Source organism: Erithacus rubecula (assembly GCF_903797595.1).
Source record: "Erithacus rubecula genome assembly, contig: SUPER_Z_unloc_2, whole genome shotgun sequence".
Lineage (NCBI taxonomy): Eukaryota > Metazoa > Chordata > Aves > Passeriformes > Muscicapidae > Erithacus > Erithacus rubecula.
This window is the reverse complement of record NW_027635860.1, coordinates 10,740,695-10,760,399: the sequence shown is the minus strand read 5'-3', so window position 1 is coordinate 10,760,399 and position 19,705 is coordinate 10,740,695. Positions and strand designations below refer to the sequence as shown.

General features: G+C 34.7%; 1 protein-coding gene across 14 annotated transcripts in view; it reads right to left on the bottom strand.

Moving 5' to 3' along the window:
* PPIP5K2 (diphosphoinositol pentakisphosphate kinase 2) overlaps positions 1-19,705 on the bottom strand; it is a 47,519-nt gene that overhangs the window by 4,371 nt on the left and 23,443 nt on the right. For 2 of the 14 annotated variants that reach the window (XM_079331176.1, XM_079331182.1), the window contains exons 15-28: positions 19,504-19,629; positions 19,279-19,400; positions 17,655-17,837; positions 15,632-15,773; positions 14,878-15,101; positions 13,183-13,310; positions 12,875-12,989; positions 11,567-11,674; positions 11,364-11,480; positions 10,518-10,691; positions 8,034-8,207; positions 6,753-6,822; positions 4,591-4,710; positions 3,645-3,707 (exon numbers count right to left, since the gene is read on the bottom strand). In XM_079331176.1, the coding sequence (XP_079187302.1) occupies positions 3,645-3,707; positions 4,591-4,710; positions 6,753-6,822; positions 8,034-8,207; positions 10,518-10,691; positions 11,364-11,480; positions 11,567-11,674; positions 12,875-12,989; positions 13,183-13,310; positions 14,878-15,101; positions 15,632-15,773; positions 17,655-17,837; positions 19,279-19,400; positions 19,504-19,629 (1,866 nt within the window). Of the gene's footprint in view, positions 1-1,880; positions 1,941-3,031; positions 3,064-3,644; positions 3,708-4,035; positions 4,136-4,590; positions 4,711-6,752; positions 6,823-8,033; positions 8,208-10,517; positions 10,692-11,363; positions 11,481-11,566; positions 11,675-12,874; positions 12,990-13,182; positions 13,311-14,877; positions 15,102-15,631; positions 15,774-17,654; positions 17,838-19,278; positions 19,401-19,503; positions 19,630-19,705 lie in introns of those variants that run through there. The other 12 variants (XM_079331185.1, XM_079331186.1, XM_079331180.1 and 9 more) reach the window with 10 other exon arrangements.

Sequence of the window (19,705 nt, the reverse complement as noted above, 5' to 3'; positions counted from 1 at the left end):
GATATTGTGTAACATACCATGGGATACAACTCCTGTGTACAGATGAAGTACATGTGTACACAAATCATTCAAACATGAGAACTGTGCTCTACTCCCAAATCAGTTCAAGAAAGATAATTTCCCTTTAAGACAAACTTAACAGATCACTAAAAAAAAAAAAGTAAAAGAAAAAAAAGTAGTATTTTTCCTACTCATTCATGTATCTGGCACAAGACTAAATAGGTAACTCATTCATGCAAGAAAGTAGGATAGGTATTTTATTAGCAGAATAGAGTTAAAAATGCTGTATCTTCCAAGAAATGTATTTGCACAATTCATGTTCTATCATCTTCAGTATTCTGTGAAAACAAACTGTTGTCTTTAATATCAAAGGAAAACCACTGTTAGCACTTTTTACCTTAAGGTTACATGGTTTTACTTTCTGAGGCAGATATACACCTACCTTTGTGCATGTAAAAACAGTATTGAAAGACTAAAAGTTTCATGTATTAGAACAGGTAAGTAAAGCAACCTAAAAATCTAAAAATTTATTGGACTTTGCTTTTCTATGTTAGTATAGATCACACACTAACCATGCATCCATATTACTAACCGACTTAAAAGCGTTTAAACATCTCAGCTAGAAAAAAATTGCAGCCCTCTAAAGTAATTCAAGTTTGGTAACTCAATAACCAGCTTTTCGTCCAGTTGCATTTCGAAGATGAAAATACGTTCAACATACAGCTGTAACATCACAACTTTGCAATTCAATACTGTAAATTTCTTCTAAGACAATTAAATGAAGAAGCAACAGTGAATGAAGTAATGTTTAGAATTTCAGCTCAAGGTACATTTATTAGAGATAGCATTATGACTGTGAACTGTTCTTTCCCATGAAACAATAAGCAAGAATGTTCCTGTGATACCCAATGTTGCCCATTCACTCACCATCAGTACTTTGCATATAGAAGAAATTCAACAAGATTTCAACCCCCAAATGTCTATACTTATATTTAGATCCACCCTGGCCATATTAAAATTTCAGGGACCATTGCTACAAATATTCAACCAACTGAGGTGTACTTATGTCAGCTTTATTTAAATTACAAACAAAATATTCAATGTCATGAAAACTTGGCTTTTGTGTACAAAAGAACCACCACCGTACTGTTAATTTGTATTCTCCTATAAAGTGAGTAGATAACCTTCAGTGTAAGCACTAAGATGCACGCCATACATATTATTAACCTAAATAACTATATGCATGCATGTAAAGCGCAAACCCTTTCGTTGCCTTACAGTAAAATGTAAGCTTTCTCTTTACCCTGACAGAAAAGTCACCATCAGTCCATAGAGCATAAATTCTCAAATGAGAACTTATTTTACTGATTTTGTAATTAATGAAGTGGGACAATGTCAGGTTAACTTTTTAGTTACGGTGCATTTTATAGAAAAACAGAAAGCAATTCCAAAATGCACTCATGCCCTTTAAAAGAGAAAAAAAGAAATAAAATTTTCTTGTTTTAGGAATTTCCCCTTCAGACTTTTTTGTTGAGTTTTGACAATTCTGCTGTCAACTAGTTATATCCCAGCAGGTCGTTGTAGTATCTTTATGTCTGAGGGATAAGGCTGAAAACATAATCTGGAAATCTATGTGTAGTGTTTTGTTTGAATGCTTTCTGATGAACATTTTATGATGTTACAAGAAATAAATTTGAAATTTTATGATGAAGAAGCCTGACAGTATCCCTTTAAGGAGGCAATTTCCTGTACGCTAATGGCCTTTGAGTTTTGGCTGTATTTATTCTTAAAGCATCAGAAGGCAAGACAATGAAAGGGTTAATGCAGTATCTTGAAAAGCCACCCTGCTGTCTTAAGATTCAAAAGCTGTAGAGACATACCACTGGAGCCTAGAAATTCCACAGAGGAAATGGACCAGCACCTAAAGAGGTGTGCGTGTTCTGCAGAGGCCCAGAAAATAAGGTATAGCACTTTCAGAAGATACTTGTTTCACCATGTTCCTTGAACTAAAGATGGGGGGGCAGTCTGAAATGAGTTAAGAGGGTGTAATAACAACATAAAAGTAAGAAAAAAAACAGAGTGAAAGGACAAAGATAATTAAAATGATAGTGTCCAGAGGACAGATGAAACAACATCAATATGGCGTTACGTTAGTAGAGAACCCCTGGAAACCTGCAATATACTTGGGGTTCACAGGAGCTCATACTGCATGCATTAGTCTTGCCAAAGATGTGGGGTAAAACTGCTGCATTAAATGAATCAGAACAATCAGTGTGATCATTAAAAGCTATTTAGATCCTTTTTAAAAAGAATGGAGTCACAAAAAGCAACTAAATGGAACAGAAAGGAATCCACAGATTAGCCACAGATTCTCAAATGCAGTTCTTTCTGATTTTCTGACCTTGTATGCTTTGGGAATATAGTTTGGTTTGTGTCATAACATAAAAAATGGACTCCTGACTTTTCCGTTTCAGATGAAATATTAGATTTGGCCTTTTAGATCAAACACAATCTTAATAGTATAAATTTTTCTCACTGTAGTTTACCTTCAAGAAGCACTGCAGTGCAAAAAAGTCACTATGGATTTAAAATTAATGTAACAAAATGCTACTCTGCTTCTAAGCAAAGCTAAACCAAAACTCAAGTATTTTTTTTTAAACTTTCTTTCTAAGCAAATATATTTCAATCTAACTTGAAAATACTGATGATTTCCACTGCAGTTTCAATATCACTATCATTGAACTCAGCCAACAGTCACGCACATTTTAAAACTGGAGTTAAGAAATCTAGAAAAGCTACATTCAGGTCCAGTGGGGCCTGAAGACTGAGTCTACTTTTCATGAACAGGACACATCTGGGGCCTACCAATCATGTTGAAAGGGAGGTGCAAAATATTTTGCTGAGGAAGAAAAAGACATACCTCTGTCCTGTGTGTTAAATGAGAATTTTTGCAAACTGAAGACAGTTAACTCTCACTCTAGAAGCTCAAGAGGTCAATGCTGCTCAAGAAGTCACAGCCCTCCTGCTGTGATTTTTAGTGCAATATTTAAGTAATTTGCACATCTGATGAACAGAGAAGTATGATAAGATAAAATAAATTTTTCTCCCATAAAAAACATAGCAATTTAGCAGGAATAGAAACAAAGCTTCCGCTTTAGCGTTTGTAATTTAGCATCACTTCAAGAAGATAGTCATAAACTCCAGCTGTCAATTCAGTGATTTATTTTAGAACGGGCAGGCTCAGAGAATCAGCTCAGCAGAAGATGAAGAAGCAGCAGCTACCAAGAAGTGTATGTCTAGTAAGACCAGATTTTACTGTCTGTATCTTGTACCATACCAGTCTGATCATACAAGAACTTCTGGAGAATAATTTATTAGAGAGATCATGATTAACAGTAGCACTTAATTTTTTTTTTGTGGATTATTCTAAGTATTGAATTTTGATGTTGTATTTATACTAATGAATGGTAAAGAAAGGATTTAAGATTCTAATGATTACAAATATATTCAGAATTGTGCTTGAAGCTAGGAACAACAGACGGCTGGATGATACTGTACACCCCGTATTTGAAATAAAAATAAAAGGGATGAAGCAAGAAACCTTTCGTTTTCGATTTTGGTTTTAAAATAAAAGCAAAACGTACCATTGGTTGGGTGTCGAGCAAATGAGATAGAAAACCTTTTAACAGCAGAACCGCGTGTGGTGTCTGAGAAAGAGAAAAACAGGTACCTGAAATTTGTAACAGCTACCAAAAGAGGGAGATTTTAAAATAGAAAAGGAAGAAGAAAGGTAAAAAGAAAAGATGAGAAGGTATTAGAAGTGAGTGGCATGCAGAAGGGACCAAGGAAAAGGGCTAAAATCTAAATAGATGTTAAAAAGAAGAAAATTTGGATTGTTGGTAACTACAAGATGTGTAATGAGATGTATGAAAACAAGCAGAATGAGCTGGTGATTCTGGCATACAAGGTTATTCAGGTTAGACTTGAATACTGAGAAGTGAAGTGTGGAGGGAAACAGCATGAATACTGTTTCACCTCAGATTTATAAAGGTGTGCTTTGGTATCTTTACATTCTGAAATCTAGTGAGAGTTTCTTCTCTATTCCAGATTATCCAAAACTGAGAATCTCCTGCTCCTTTGTAATACAAACCCCACCAAAAAAAAAAAAAAAAAAAAAAAGGTCAGGAATCCTAAAATTTTCACCATCAGTATTTAACTTACCACTTTATAATTTCATTCCTTGTATATGCTCCAAATAATTTATTTAATTTCAAAATCAATTAGCAGTGATTAAAACCAGAGTTTAAAATGATTAAGGAATTTAAAAACAAGACTTTCAGTTAACTTAAAAAATGCACTTGCTGGGATCTCCTGGCACACATTACGAGTCTGTGATCTGGTGTTCAATTCAAGACAAACAAGAATTAACTATGCTATCAAGTTAAACATAAGCAAGCTATGGGCAATAAAGAAGCAATAGAATCTCATAAAATTAATACTAAGGCCAAAGATTCTAGGATTCCATTAAAATCTTTAGAAGTTCAATGTGGCACATGGGTTGTGCGTGCATGTGCGAGAGTGTGCACATACCATCTATGAAGCCAGAAGAAGTCAGCTTTTTACGATGCGTACGAGCATAATCCTGTAGGTTAGGTGCACTTGAAGAACCCCCGAGCACTGAGGTGCTAAACAGGCCCGCACAGTGAGACCCTGATGGGAGTTAGAGAAAATACATACAACAACCAGGTGTTCGTCCATTCAATTGGGGATGCATGCAGCATGCAAGCACATGGCTCTTACCACACAAAAGGCAGCTTTTGGCAGTGCCTTGGACAGGTTCACAATATGCTTGTAATGTCAGAATGGGACTTGTAGGCTGAAACTATCATAATTTATTGTGCTTCTACTCATGAAACTGCACACTCTGCTATATGTGCAAAGAGAAGACTGGCTTTAACAAAATGAGTTCTTGTCCTGTTTTCACTTTTGGTAAAAAAAAGTTACCAGTTAGCATCAATGTAAACATAAACAAAACAACAAAACAACAAAACAAAATGAAGATGATGATGACAATAATGATTAATGATGATGATGATGATGTGAAAGTTGTGTTTTTGAAAACCCGTATTCCTGAAACAAATATAAACTAAAAATACTGCTCATTGCTTTCATTCAAATCAGCCTTTGAGATGACAGGCTATGAAGTACTCAAGCAATTCCACAGATTTAGTATGTGGAAATACTTCTAACCCCATCAGAAATTTAACCAAAATGGAAATACTTTATTCAGACTTCCGCTACCATTACAGACAATGTTACAAACTAAAATACCTGAAAGTTTCATCAAGTTTAACTCGGCTTCCTTTCCTGAGAAGACTTTTGCATATCACCATGCAAGTGACAGTACTTTTGTTACAACTCATGCATTCCTGCCACTAGAATGGGAATTTAAACAAATCACTGAAAGCCACAGACAAAAATATAAAAACAACTTTGTAATAATCAACCATTAATGAAACTTACATACAACAATGAACAAAATGGGAAAAAGTTGCAATTTTTTTTCCTTTACATTTTACTACTACTTGAAAGGAGAAAGCAATTTGTCACTCAGAACTAAACTTTTACATTTCAGATAAGCAGCAGCAGATTTTTTTTCTGAAAACTAGTGATACTTCCTTTCATTACTTTTAACAGTCCAGTGAAGGGAAACATTACTAGCACATGTGACCAATCATAGCCAAAATAAATTGGTGCCTCGTCTGTGGCAAAAGCCTTTCACACCAAATATTTTACCTTAATCTACACAAAAATACATCAACTTCCACAAGCCATATTGTGTCACAGAAAAGAATATTCATTTAACTTTGGCAAGCACATGATAAAAACCAGGACTTCAGTAAACAAGAGCACCTGACATATGCATTTTACTATGGGATAAATATAATGGAAAGAAAAGTATCACAGAAAGATTACACATACAAAAAACATGTATCTGTGCAAATAAAGGAAAAGCTACTTCTAAGTTTATGCATATAGGTGATGCATTTTTTAATACACAAATTTTCTCACAAAAAGACACACAGATGAAAACATCAATATTGATTTACAGTAGTGCATGATTTCATTTTTTTGCATGTGAGTCATATGTATGTTTTAATAAAGCAGTAGAAAAGCACCACTTTAATTAAGAGAATTTGAAAGAAGCCTTTGATTTATAGCATGATTAATTCTAATGCTGAAAAGAAGAAATTAATTTTCAGAGAGGAGTATGTACAAAATCCCTGACACTATCAAGAAACTTTGTTTGTTCCCCTTCCCCATCCCCCTCCCCTTAGAAAAATATTTCCACTTTCATCAATTACCCACAGTAGGAAACAGAAATTTTCAAGGAAAGTGTTTCCAGAGCAGCCCATTTAAATCCAAAATATTCTTGCAAAATCCAAATGCTCAATCAGAAAAGACCTTATCATAAAAACCTGCTCTTTTAAAAACAATCCTGAGTACCTGTTGTGAGCAGTACAAACTCAGTAGTACAGAGGATCTCAAACAATTTACTCTTTTGAGTTATAACTGATTTTAAAATTTTGCTGCAAAAAATTGTCCAGTGCATAGGCAGATACTCAGCATATGTTGTTTATAACAAGTACTGTTGGGTCCTGTTAACAAAAAAGCTATTCAAAGAATATATAGCTAGAGAGAACAGCAGGCAGATGAAATGCTGATAACATCAAATAACTGTAGGCACATACCTAGACCACTCTGCTTTTGTTCCAGAATAGTTCTTGGTGTTCGTAAGCTACTATTGCTTTCTGATAAGACCTGGATATAAGAAACAGAAAAATAAGGGAAAATAGAACAGCAGCATGAAACATCCATTTAACTTGATACAGCAGCCTGTTTCAGACAGACAGGTGTTAATAAGCTGTATGATAAGTGTTAGTAAAAATATGTAAAGGAACATGAGAGATCATGCAATATCCCCTTCTGAAGGGAGTCCATTTCACATATGAGTTCCTTGCAATGAGGTGGTGCAAAGCAAGCATTCAGAATGAAAAAGGACACAGACCAAGACTGATATGAGAACAAACATCTGAGACATTTTATTTCATTTTACCAAATGCACTTTCCTAAACTGCGCCTGTATTGAAAAAAGGAGGGTAGGGAAGGAAAGACAGACAAACTATTGAGGACACCATATGATCACTGACCATGCACAGGCTCAATCAGTATAATCTTCAGATGCTCACAGCCTTTGCTGATATAAATTTTTCCAATGTAAATAATTTTAGAATTTTCTACAATAAATTATGAAAATTTTCAAAGAAAAAGGATATGGTTACAGAACACCATCCATTGTCCTACATGTAAACAATATTTTGCCATTCTGAATAGCTTTAGATCGTCACTGTTGCTTCCAAAACATTTGCTGTTTCTTTTTTTCCCTGCTTTCCCATCACCCCCCATTACACAGAACAATCTTCAAAATATTGTACAAGTCAATGGATGATGTACTGTTGGGAGTTTCAGACGCCTCCAGATTTAGATGGCAAGAATTATTAGTGCTAGAGTTTTTTCCTTGCAATAGTTAATACCAGGCCACTGAAAATATGATATATGCAAAACAAGTTTTGAATAGCCACATTAAGTACCAAATAAATTATTTTAAATGGTATTGGTTGCAATTATTTTTTTTTATTTACCTACCACCAAATTAAGCAATGCTGGTTTTAAAGTCTTAAAGGACAACTAAACCAAAGCATAATTCTCTTTCATGAGGCAGTATACTAAGGCTTTTTTACTGTGGTAACATTGGCAATTCCTATAAAGAAACCAAATGTTTATGAAAGCGTGTAACACATTCAGTGGAAAAACATGCACTTGCTCTTTTTCCCCCCAAACATTCTTGGCAAGTAATTTTAAGAAGTGGAAGGTATTGCTTGAAACATAATCCATAACAAGGGATTAGATGTCCTTAAAGACAGTTGTTGCTTGGAATGCATAAAATGTTTAATGAAGTAAAGTTTAAAAACCTGTTGCCATGAGCCAAAAATACTGGATGTGAAAGCCAGTGATTTAGGGGAGACAGGGGAAGAAGTGATTTGTTCCCCTGATCTGCGTCTTCGACGCCCAGTACCCACACCACTGGTGTAATGCAGCCAGGTACCAATACACTCTGGGCTAGACACACTCAGGGGGCTCTCTTCCTGGAAGTGAGAAAGGGGGCAAAAAACAGCAAAGCATGCAAAGTTAGATTCAACAGAGCCAAATGAACAGAAAAGAAAAAAACCCAATCTGCTTGCACCCTTTTACATACTACCTTTAAAACTATTAAACAGTGAAGAGAGGAGTAATAATACAATATTAGAAAGTTATCAGCTTCCCTTTTATCTCTTCATCTGACTATATCTTCTACTACACCTCAAATTTCTAGTAGACTAATATTAGATATGAGAGAAAACATCTGTTATCAATAGTTGATTCATAATTTTAAGGATTTTTGATATGTTGCAAATAGAACTTCTGTTACCCTTGACATACTGTTTAATAGTTTTTTCCCCTCCTAAGTACATTAAACTTTCCTATTTATTACTTAATAGTTTTCATTTCTAGTCTATAAGCCTATCTGAAAGCTTCTTTCTGAATTTTAAAATTGCTTTTGAAACTTCACAGCTGACTCACTGGTAGGAGCACCAAATTGACTGGTAGTAGTTTTCCTAACTTAAAAATGTCCTAACAATTATCTGATGCTGGCCACCTTATCAGGACTTCAAGGGAGGATAAAGTCAGGCTAAGCATCCCCCCATGTCTACATCAATATGTGTCATTAGCAATTAAAATTCTTTGCAATACAGTTTGCTTCCCGACATTCCTATTTTACCACTATAACTCAGCTCTTTTTTTCTTTCCATGACTCAGTCACAGTTGCATTCCTTTTGTAAATATTGTGAACTGTAAAAACTTCCATATAATCTCACACCTGATGGTGTCCTTTTCAAATTAACGGACGTAGGTGAAAACAGAATTGCCTTACAAGAGGGAAAAAAAAAAGGAGGGAGGGAAAAAAGGGAGAAAAAAAAATGTTCAAGGCAGTTGCAGTTTAAGTTGCAGTGACTTCTTTAAATTGCTCCAAAATACTGTTTAGTTTAAGTATTCCAAATACTAGTTTTGCAGATTTCAGTAGGCCACATGAAACTCCCTATTTTACTTATTAAAAAAAAGTTTTATAGTGTACATTTTCCTTAAATTGGCTACTTCCTTCCAGCAAATAAGCAAGCTCTGAATACTGAAACACATGCAATTTTAACACATATTATCTGCACAGTCAAAATTTGGCAATTTGTACTTTGGATATCTTGTGAAGGTTAACTTTGATATAATTTATGAAAATGGTGGGAAGACTGAAGTAGTAGACTATTAAGCTGTGCATAAGTGAACTCTTAGCCAGGAGGGGAGTTTGCATGATCATTGCAAAAACAGCATTTAAAATCAAAAATACTGATGTTGTGAGCATTTGTTTATGAAAAAACTCGGAAATAGAAAATGTAAGACATTAACATTTACTATGTCTGTTAATTTATGGAAGTCATGTGAAGTTATATAGATATCCTTACAGAAGGGAATCATGCATCTTTTTCTCTCCATACTGCCAATAACCAAGTGGTTTCTAAATCTCTAATACTTTTACTGCATACAGACAACTCATTCCCAATGCAAACATGAAAGAAAAAGCTTTTGGCATGATCCTCATTTCTAATGGTTTTAAGCAACTGAAAATGAGACAATAAGAAGCTGTTAGTCTGCTTCTAGCATTAATATCACAGAAGTGCCACTCTGCACCATCTGAATTTCCACTTAACCATCCCAATGGCATCAGTGATACAGCAGTGCATCCCCCCACCTCTGTGACATTAAGCCATATCTGTGAAGCACAGCTAGATGTCATGGCTTTCAAGACAGCAAACTAGATTGTTCAAGATGTTACCTACAGAATTCATGAAACACAACAAACCCCAGCCACTTAAAAAAAAGCTTCCACTTTATCCTTCTTACCTTCAAAGCTTGACGAGTCACTTTCACTTCACATTGAAAGCAAATACAGCAGATGTCTCGCCTCCTGCAGCTCCCCTACCACCCTAATCCCTCTCTGTTCCCTTTCAGCACAATCACCCTGAAAGTTTGCTCAATTCTCAGTAGCTGTCTCGTAAGGATATATAGAAAAGCAATGTATGTTAATTTGTAGAGATAGGTTTAGACTGATAGTCTTCATTTTCAAGTATCAACTTTTCTAAAATAGCTTTAAAAAAAGTAGCTAAGTCCTTTAAAAAGGACTTAAAATAGAAATATCCATTTAGAGAAATTATTGTCATGGAGGATTTCCCACTGAGTAAGGGCAAACTTTCTCTATCATGCTGCTTCTGTATAATTTAAAGCAGAATTACATTTGGTTTTTTTCCCTTAAAAGTAAGCAAAAGTTAATGTCTTTGACAGAAATTACCTGGAACACAAACACTTACTTCAACAGAACCAATCTTCCTGGATCTCGGAAGGGGTGACTTTCTGTGTATGTGGATTGGGTCTGATACCATCGGCTTGAACATCACTACTGATCGATCTGTTTCATCTCTCTTATGAGCGTGCACCTCCTCATCACTATCATTTCTATGAGAGGTTTTCTTTGAGCCTTCATTCTACAGAAAGCACATAATTCATTGTCAATTTGTCTGCACACCTTCAAACATGTAGACAGAGTGGCTCTTAAATATTCTGCATAAAGATAAAACAAGCTTGTATTTTAAAAATACAAGATGTAAATCATATATTATGGAAAAAACTGCTCTAGACTTCAATAATCTACATGATAATCTGTTTCTTCTTTCTTCTTCTATTTAGAAGAATTCCAAACAAGCTTTGCTCTCATTCCTTACTCAAAAAGCTGCCATAACTCCACTTACTTGACCATGTATCTTGGAAAATATCAATCCTTCTTCAATAAATAAATCCTTCTTCAATGTATTCATAAACAAACTACTTTTTAAAATATGTCTTCCAATTCCCAGGTTATTATTCATGTGACACTCTGATGCTGGTATGACTTTTCTTAGAGTATTTTGTATTTCTAGTAAAAATTCTGGCAAAGCCTTAGAACATCCAAATTATCTGTGTCCTTTACCTCAGTGTCCATTCTAAATGTAAAACATTAGGACTATTTATCTATTACTGCACGTTTTTCTAGCCAAAAAAAAAAAAAAAAAAAAAAATCACACTTGTATCTTTTATGTAAGAATTTTACAATGTTTATTTTAGGTATATCCAGATCCAAAAAACCTAAGTTTTGCTTTACAGAAAGGCATAATTATTACCTCTCTGGAGGCAGGTCTGTATCCATATCCAGATGGTAAATTTTTATCTTCTTCACAGCCTTTAGCTCCTGGACTGAAATGCAGCTCTACATGAAAACGTTCTTCCGAAGAAAGTTCCTGAAGTAAAATAATTAATTAAGTTTATACTTTAATACACAGCTCAGCACTAGTCATTTCTGAAGGTATTTATCCCTTTTAAATACCTTGTTTGGATCCTCATAAAGCATGATGACAATCTGTGTCATGTAATTGAGTTCATTGACAACATTTAAGTAATCCATAGCTCGTTTCCATTGTTCATCTTTTGATTCCTTATGAAGGAAAAAAAAAAGTATCAACAAGTAAAACCCAGCCATTTTCTTAAAAACACTGATGATTTACACAGATTTTGATAGCAGAGGTGCAAAGCTCATCAAAGGTAAGGAAAATGCAGACGTACAATGAAAAACCAATTATGAAGCTCCATGAGTAACTTAAAATTGCTCATCAAATGACTGAAAAGTGAACAGCAGAGCTTTTCATATTATTTCAGTGTCTTTCCTGTTTTTTCACCAGTGATATGTACACAGAGGCACTGTTTTCAATTCCACTGATGAGTTCTACTAATTAGGCACTAAATTCATTTCAGCTAGTGCATTGTGAAAAAAGTTTTCAGATATCAAAGTAACAGAGATACCAGTCAAACAGAGTAAACGAAGCTTCCTAGTATGTAGAAGAGGTACAAAGGTGACATTCCAAGCTACTTAAATTAATAGCCACCTTTTTCATGCTGTAGGAAACAAACCATTTAGTAATGCACCTTCAAGGAAAAAGTTTATCAGACTTAAACCTGGAGTATACCTGCTGTAGCACGTCACAGAGGTTTATAAATGCTTTTGCCATCACTGAGTTTAGTCATCCATTACTTGAAGCAAGTATGTCAATACAACAATTTGAAAAGTAGTATGTAGGTCAAGCTGCAAGATAGGTTTGTGGTGCTGCATATATCTTCTCCAACAGCTCAGTTTAAGTAATTTCTGAATCTGGAGACCTTGTCTTTTTCAGTGTAAAAGACTATCAGATGGACAATAATGCACCACCTTTGCAGTGTTCTATAAAAGTACAGGAAAGTAAGATAATTCACTGTACAGGAGGAACTTTGTACTCTATGAGCATTATCTTGACAATATGCCAATGGTCATAAATAGCAAGCCAGTGCAAAACTCAAAAACACCCGTGAGAACAGAAGTTGGAGAAATTATTGGTGCAAACAAAAAACAATAAAGTACCTGGCCTTTCCACATCTATTTGAGATTCTAATACATACAGCCAATGGAACACAGCATTACTTTGATAGAAATCAGCATGCCAATTAATATACAGCTTGCAAGGTGTTTCTCCACAAGTAACAGAAAATCAAATGTTTGAAAAAAATGTGATAAATTTCAAACAGAGTTAAGGTTTCAATCGATACAGTCAGAGAAAGATTCAGGTTCTTCCCAAAATATCAGGGCTTCAACAGAGGAACTTACATCACATAAGGCACCATAACGAAGGGTAGATAACAGGGAGTGAACGTGACTCTCACTGGTGAAATACAGCCGAGTACGAACATGGCGTTCTGGGGACATAACACCCCTGGAGTACCTTAAAAAAAAGAAAATTTTTATTAGATGAAGATAAGATGTATCCTTATTTTTAAAATAGCTGTTAATAAAAATACAAATTGTATTTTGTAATTCATATGAAAAAAAAGGATACTTCAAATATGAAAGTTACAGAACATCTCTATTTTTTTATGAGAATTAATGTAACCATGTAAAAAAAGTAACTGGCTTACAGAGGGTGAAGCTTATTAACAGTGTCATCATCTTGAGTTCTCTGAAGGTCAGAACGAATTTTTCTGACTAAAGGAGTGCAGTAACCTTTGGCAATCTCCAGTTTCTCTGCTTTAGAAATACCATATTCCTGTGTAAAAACCAAACTGACTTTTAAAATCCAGTTAAAGATTAAAATGCCTTCTAATTCAAAGCTTCTACATTAAAGCTAATTAGTCATCTATTAGTTTGTTCTGGCTACAAACTTTTTTTTATTTAACATTTTTACTGTGTATGATTACTGATGTAGCTTCAACTAATAAGCTGTTTTGCATTTTTGCTGTTTGAATTGATACAAAGTTTTGCCTTCACTAGTTAAACTAAACGAGTGGATTTACCTTCTAGAATTATAAAACTCTTTTTCTTAACCAAAACATCTGTGGAGTCATTCCTCCTTCTTGTCATCATCTCCATCTCCTATTCTGCCCCCACAATATTCTGTCATTTTGGGATTTTTTTAGCCTTTCTTTTAACAGTCATTCAAGAGACATATTTGGTATGTCTGTCTTAGTTTGGGGTAAACCCACCCAGAGAAGATCTTTTATTTAATGTCAAATAATGACAAGTGGTATTCATGTACAACTGGGAAATTACTGGTGATATTAGATGTTGTAATATCATCAATATTTAAAAGTATGTTTTTCCAGGTGCTTCATACTCAGTGCTGCACATGGTATTAAAGTGTTCTCACATTAGAATGAATCTTCTTGTTACCCTAGAGAGTAACATGAGCATTCTTCCTTTGCATTATGTAGGCTATCAAGTTTTGGTTTTCTTCCTTTAGCATGTGATTTCATTTTTAGCCACTCTTCTCTAATTTTCTGTTCAAAATTTCAGCTTAACAACCCACAAAACACAATGAATTCTTAGCATCACTACTATTTTTGTCCTCCATGTCAAGGACTTTGAAAGATGGGGAGAGGAAGAACTTCCTTCACATGCTGCTCACAATATATGGGTAAACATCTCTGTTACAAAACTGCAAGGACAGATACGTGGGGAAAGCTTTATTCAGTTCTGTCCTGTTATCACAAATCAATTTCATTTTCTGCTACCTATAAGAATTTTAGAGCTAACCTAAGTTTAACAGCCTGCAGAGCATGTAAGTTTAACTTGTCCACTTCTGGCCTGAAATGCTATGAAATTTAATGCCTACATTCACATCACAGAGTGTGAGCATTTTGAAAAATCAGAAGGGTTTTTTTTCAATTAAAATTGCTTAAAATGAGTTAAATTCCATAGATTAAGATTAACAGTGTCATTTGCAAAGAGCCCAAAAATGAAATTCAGTAAGCAGGAAAAATGAAATTAAAAGCAATTTCACAAAACAGTTATTCACAAAGGCAACAGTTAAATTTATGTTGAATGGTGCATATGAACCATTTTACTTTAACACACTGTTGTAAAGGGAGGAGGCATGTTCACACCCAAATTTCTAGAAAAATTCACCCAGAATACAGCTTAATTAATTATTAATCAAATTTTTCTTTAAAAATACCAGTCAGCTTGCTACTGAAAAATAACAGATAATGTTAAAGGCTTTGATTATTGCAAAATGTGGAAGCTTTGAAAGAAAATACAAAGTAGATATTTTCACAAAATTTTTTAAAAAGTACTTATTCTATACTTTCTCCTATTTAGTAACTGAAAATACTTACCTGAGGAATTACAATGTCAGCTAAAGCCTTTGAAAGCCTATATAATTCCATCGTGTTTTCTAATTTTAAGGATCCATTGTGTTGTACATCATATTTTATACAGTCATAAATATCAGGAATTTTGCTAATATCATATCTTCCATTTTTTGTTTTGAAGTCTTTTTCCAACTTGGCCCACCTGCGCAACATCAGTTCTAGAGTTTCACTGTGGTACAGCTGAATATCTGTATAGACACATATTTCTTGTAAGTAATTAAGGCCATGCAAGTAACAAAAGGACATTTTAATTACATAATAGTGGAAAATGAATTAAAGAGGGATCAAAATAAGTTAATTGCATTACTATTAAGAAGGTGGCACAGCTGGACATAACATTAATTTTAGTGCTGATAGCATCACAAATACATAGTTCCACTATGATAGCAAAACACATTGCTACAGATGTGCACCACTGGCCCTTAAATATAAGATGTACCCATGTAACTTAGCCTTGGTGCCATCAACATTTTCTATTACTTTTGTGGAATGCTGAGTTTCAAATAACTAAGCCAAGATTTTCTGCAATACAATCACATGTTCCTCATGCTTTTTTTACTTCAAAACTGTGCATATGAAATCAGACTGTGAAAATACTTAATCCATTATTGGGTGACTAATGTTCTGCTAAAACTGAGTTTAGTGAAGTTACATTACAATTCTCTTTCATCTAAGTTAACTAGAGAAACTAAATACAAGTACCAAAACGTTTCAGTACCTGCAGACTTTGGGTCTTCCATTCTTTGCCTGATCTGAGAAGTCAAACTCTGGATCAAGTAATAAACTTTGTCACATGTCTTTACAGGATTTTTAATAACCTGCATTGATTTTATCAGTGAGATGCTTCCAGATGGAGTGAGCTGCAATTTGAGATAAACACAAAATTAACTGAACAGATTTGAAAGACCTGGTGAGATAAGATGGAATATGTAAAAGATACCAAGGATTGGAGAAACAGCACTCAAGCAGATTGGTAGGAATATTTTTAATAACTTATCAATTATCTATTGCCATTGAGGCATTAAGAAAATATTTTTAAATGTAGTACCATTTACTAGAGATTCAAAGTTAATAAGAAATTCATAGAGCAATTAATTCTATACAGTAAATATGAGTAACTACAAGAATTCATAAAACCATTTATTTTATTCCAAGACAACTTGGAAAATGTTTAAAACTTTGTATATACTTAGCAAGCCTCCATATCTTCCTTTCAAGTAGCTTCTGTATTCAAAAGCTTACAAAAGTAAATTCTGTTAGAAATACTGTCATTAGACTACACACATCACAAAATATTTTTTGCTCTATAGGAACCAAATTTGCAATAGTAACTGATACCTTAAACAAAGTTTGCCTGTTCCTGTCCTAGGCTTTTGTTTCTACAGGACTGCAGGACACAAACACAAAAAGAAAGCCTTTAAATGCATGTATAGCAACAACATATGAGATGTTCTTCAGAACTGAATTAATTTTAGAAATGGTAAAAGCTACAACCTATTACCATCAAGATGAGAGTCACTCAAACAACAGAGTCAATGTACGTGTGAGGCTTAGCCTTATGTTTTTTTCAGGAAAGTCTGCAGAATCCAAAGTGACCAATGATATGAAACAGTGATTTATAGACAAAACACACACTTATTTGCACTTTCCTCAGATTCCTGAAATGGATAACTAATTTGGATGTGGAAAACATCTGCTCTCTACCTAACTGTAAGCAGTTCCTATCTCCCTATTATGATGTAAATCAAGAAATTGATTATTTATACATAATAGGGAGGGAGGAATAATACACTTTTCCCAAATAACACGTAAATTTAAAAATCTCCACAAATAAATGAACTCCCCAAAAGTTTTTATTGCTTTATTATCCCGAAAGTTAGTAAGTTTGAGTGACTGAGGAGTACTCTTATCAGTTCAAGCCACATTTCAAACCTGATTATATCTATATAACAAAAGTCAATAAATCCTTTCATTTTCCAATTACTGCTGAATCCACTGCTAGGAGTGAATGACAATTTATATATTTAAATGAATCCACACAGAGTATATACATGCAGGGTATATTATTCTTAATTAATTTTCTCTCAATACTTTTTCAAAAATAGCAGTTTAAACTTAAACCTTTTTTTGAGGACTTTTGTTTAGTTCTTATTTGAGACAGAATAAAAGCAATTGAAAGAGAAAGAAGTTTCTTAACTTCAAACAATACAATGAAAATCAGGAACAATGACGTGTTCTGTATTAAGCCAACAGAAGCCATATGTGCTAATTTAGCACGTTAATGAGATATTTCATTTCACTGGAAGTATTCTACTGCTTTTCAGTATCTTAGTATTGTAAGTAAAAAAGGACCTCGCAGCAGATTAAGATTGAAACAACTTCAGTAGGTAAAAAAACATCTTCTTACACCACACACTGTCAAAATAAATATTATCAAAAATGCAAACATTATAATGTCATTTATTGACAAATTAAAGTTTTAATGGAACAGGGGAAAAAGGTTTCCAAACGAGATTCCTGTTTACTCCTACTTCAAAGTTTGTAGCTATTCTGATTATCCAAATCACAACACAAAATATCTATAGCCACAGCTGGTACAGCCATCTTTACAGTTCAAACAATTTGCAAGTACCCAAACAATTTTTTGCAAAACAGATACATAAAATTACTGCTTAGTACTTTTGCAAAGGAAATTTCATAATTATTTATTTTATTTCATGGGAAACTAATCATATGCTAACCTTATCATAGTCATCAGCAGTAAATTCTCTGTCTCTCTGGAGAATTTCATGGAGCCTTGCTTTAACACGATGTTGACAGCTGCTTAAAGAATCACTGTCACTGTCCAACAGACCATTCATATTAGCACTTTTTACCATCTGGACAAGAATAGGAGTCAGCTCTCCCTCTAAGGCCAGTAGTCCCTGAAGCAAACAATACCATTATTCAGGTAAATAGATGAAAAAATAAGTATCTTTAAAAAAATACCCAAAACATTAGTTTAAATTCAAGATGGTATTACTTGGCTGTGGGTTAGACAAACAGGGGCACAATGCACGTATTTACAGAGAAATGGCTCTCTAAACACTGCTAGTGTGCAAGATTGATACAGATGGTGCAAAACAGTAATGGTAACATGTCACAGAGAACCTTCCCCAACACCAGCTGTTCAGGTCTTGGATTGCAGAGAATGCAGGTGCCTTCTCCCTGAGGCTGGAAGCAACAGCTGCCTGATTTAATGGGTGACATACTCTGCTCAAGGACTTGTGTAACCAGAGAGAAACTATGTGAAGAATTTGCAAATCAAACAGGATCTATCAGGATAAAAAGCAGATAGGCAGGGTCTTACAGAGACTCTAAAGAGGCAAAAGCCCAAGCCATGTGAGTCACAAGATAATCAAAGACTTTGAACAAGAGGTGAATGGAAAATTCCAAAATAAGGAAGGCCGGAAACTTTTGTGACTTTTCTGGCAATGGAAGAGCTCTGGAATAAAGCAGGAAATGGTGTGGTATCTCTTCAAGCCTGCTGACCAAGGGAAAGCAGGTCAGATGACCGAAATACTCCTGTACAAACACATGCAGCATAGAAACAAATAGGAGAAACAGGAAGTCTGAAGACTTGTAGAGCTTTAAGTTAATTCAAATTACAGAGATATTGTAGGATAGTTCACACAAATGGACTTTTGCTGTAACTAGGTAGGACCTTTTGGAAGCCAGGTAGACAGCACAGTATCATGGTAGGCCTCTGCTAAAGACCACCCAAATTAAAAGAGGAAACGGATAAAACGTTCTTAACACAAGTGGAGAAAGCCACCTAACTGCAGGTCTTGTTTCCATGGGTACTCTTGGCTTGGATACTTCCATGCCAATATTGCAGGGGACAAGGAACCAACATTTCTGGAAAACACCCAGGACAATTCTTTGACAGAGGTTACTGATGAACTATTGAGCATAGGCATTGCCTTGGATCTCTTACAAGTGTCAGGAAAGTACATATAGATAGATAGCAGTCTTGGTAATTGAAATCTGACAAAGTAACAGATCCATGGAGAAGTGAGTAAGACAAATACTTGCATTAGAGCCTAGGACTTCAAGTGAGCAAACTTTAGCTTGTTTACATAATCTTATGGAGAAGAGCCTTGCAGGACAAAAGTGCCTCAGACAGGCCTGCTTAATTAAAAATTATCTTCATCTGCTCAAAGATTTTCAAACGTTTGGCACATTATCTGGATACTTTTTCACATTGAACTAGTCTTTGAAAATAGTTTTTTCTAATATACTGTACATCTCTCCCAGACTCCAAAAGAAAAAACAAACCTGAGAATATCAGAATTTTAGAACTGAAAATACTATTTCACAATGTACCTTTGCAAAAGCTGCTGCAGTCATCTGAACTCGTCCCTCATCAGAAGCGTAGATTTTGAGATCATGTCGGTAAGTGCTGTGCAATCTAAGTAAACCACATCCAGGAAATCCAGCATAATCTCCTACCAAACAAACATTTTGCTCAAACTCTCATCTTGCACTTGATTATTTTCAAAAGTGACTCAACTGATTTTTTGCAAATTATTATTATAACTTTCTTTTTACCTTGTCCGCCTGGATACATACACCTGAAAGCTCTTCCAAGCTCCTCTGCTTGAACCCTGCCTGCAGGGGTCAACTCTCCTCCCCATTTTAGAACCAGAAGTAGGGATGGCTCATTTCTTCTATTATCTAATTGTACACAGGGAGAGAAGCTTAGTAGTGAATTATACTGTTAATTTCTTTTTTCTAAATGAACAAAAAAATA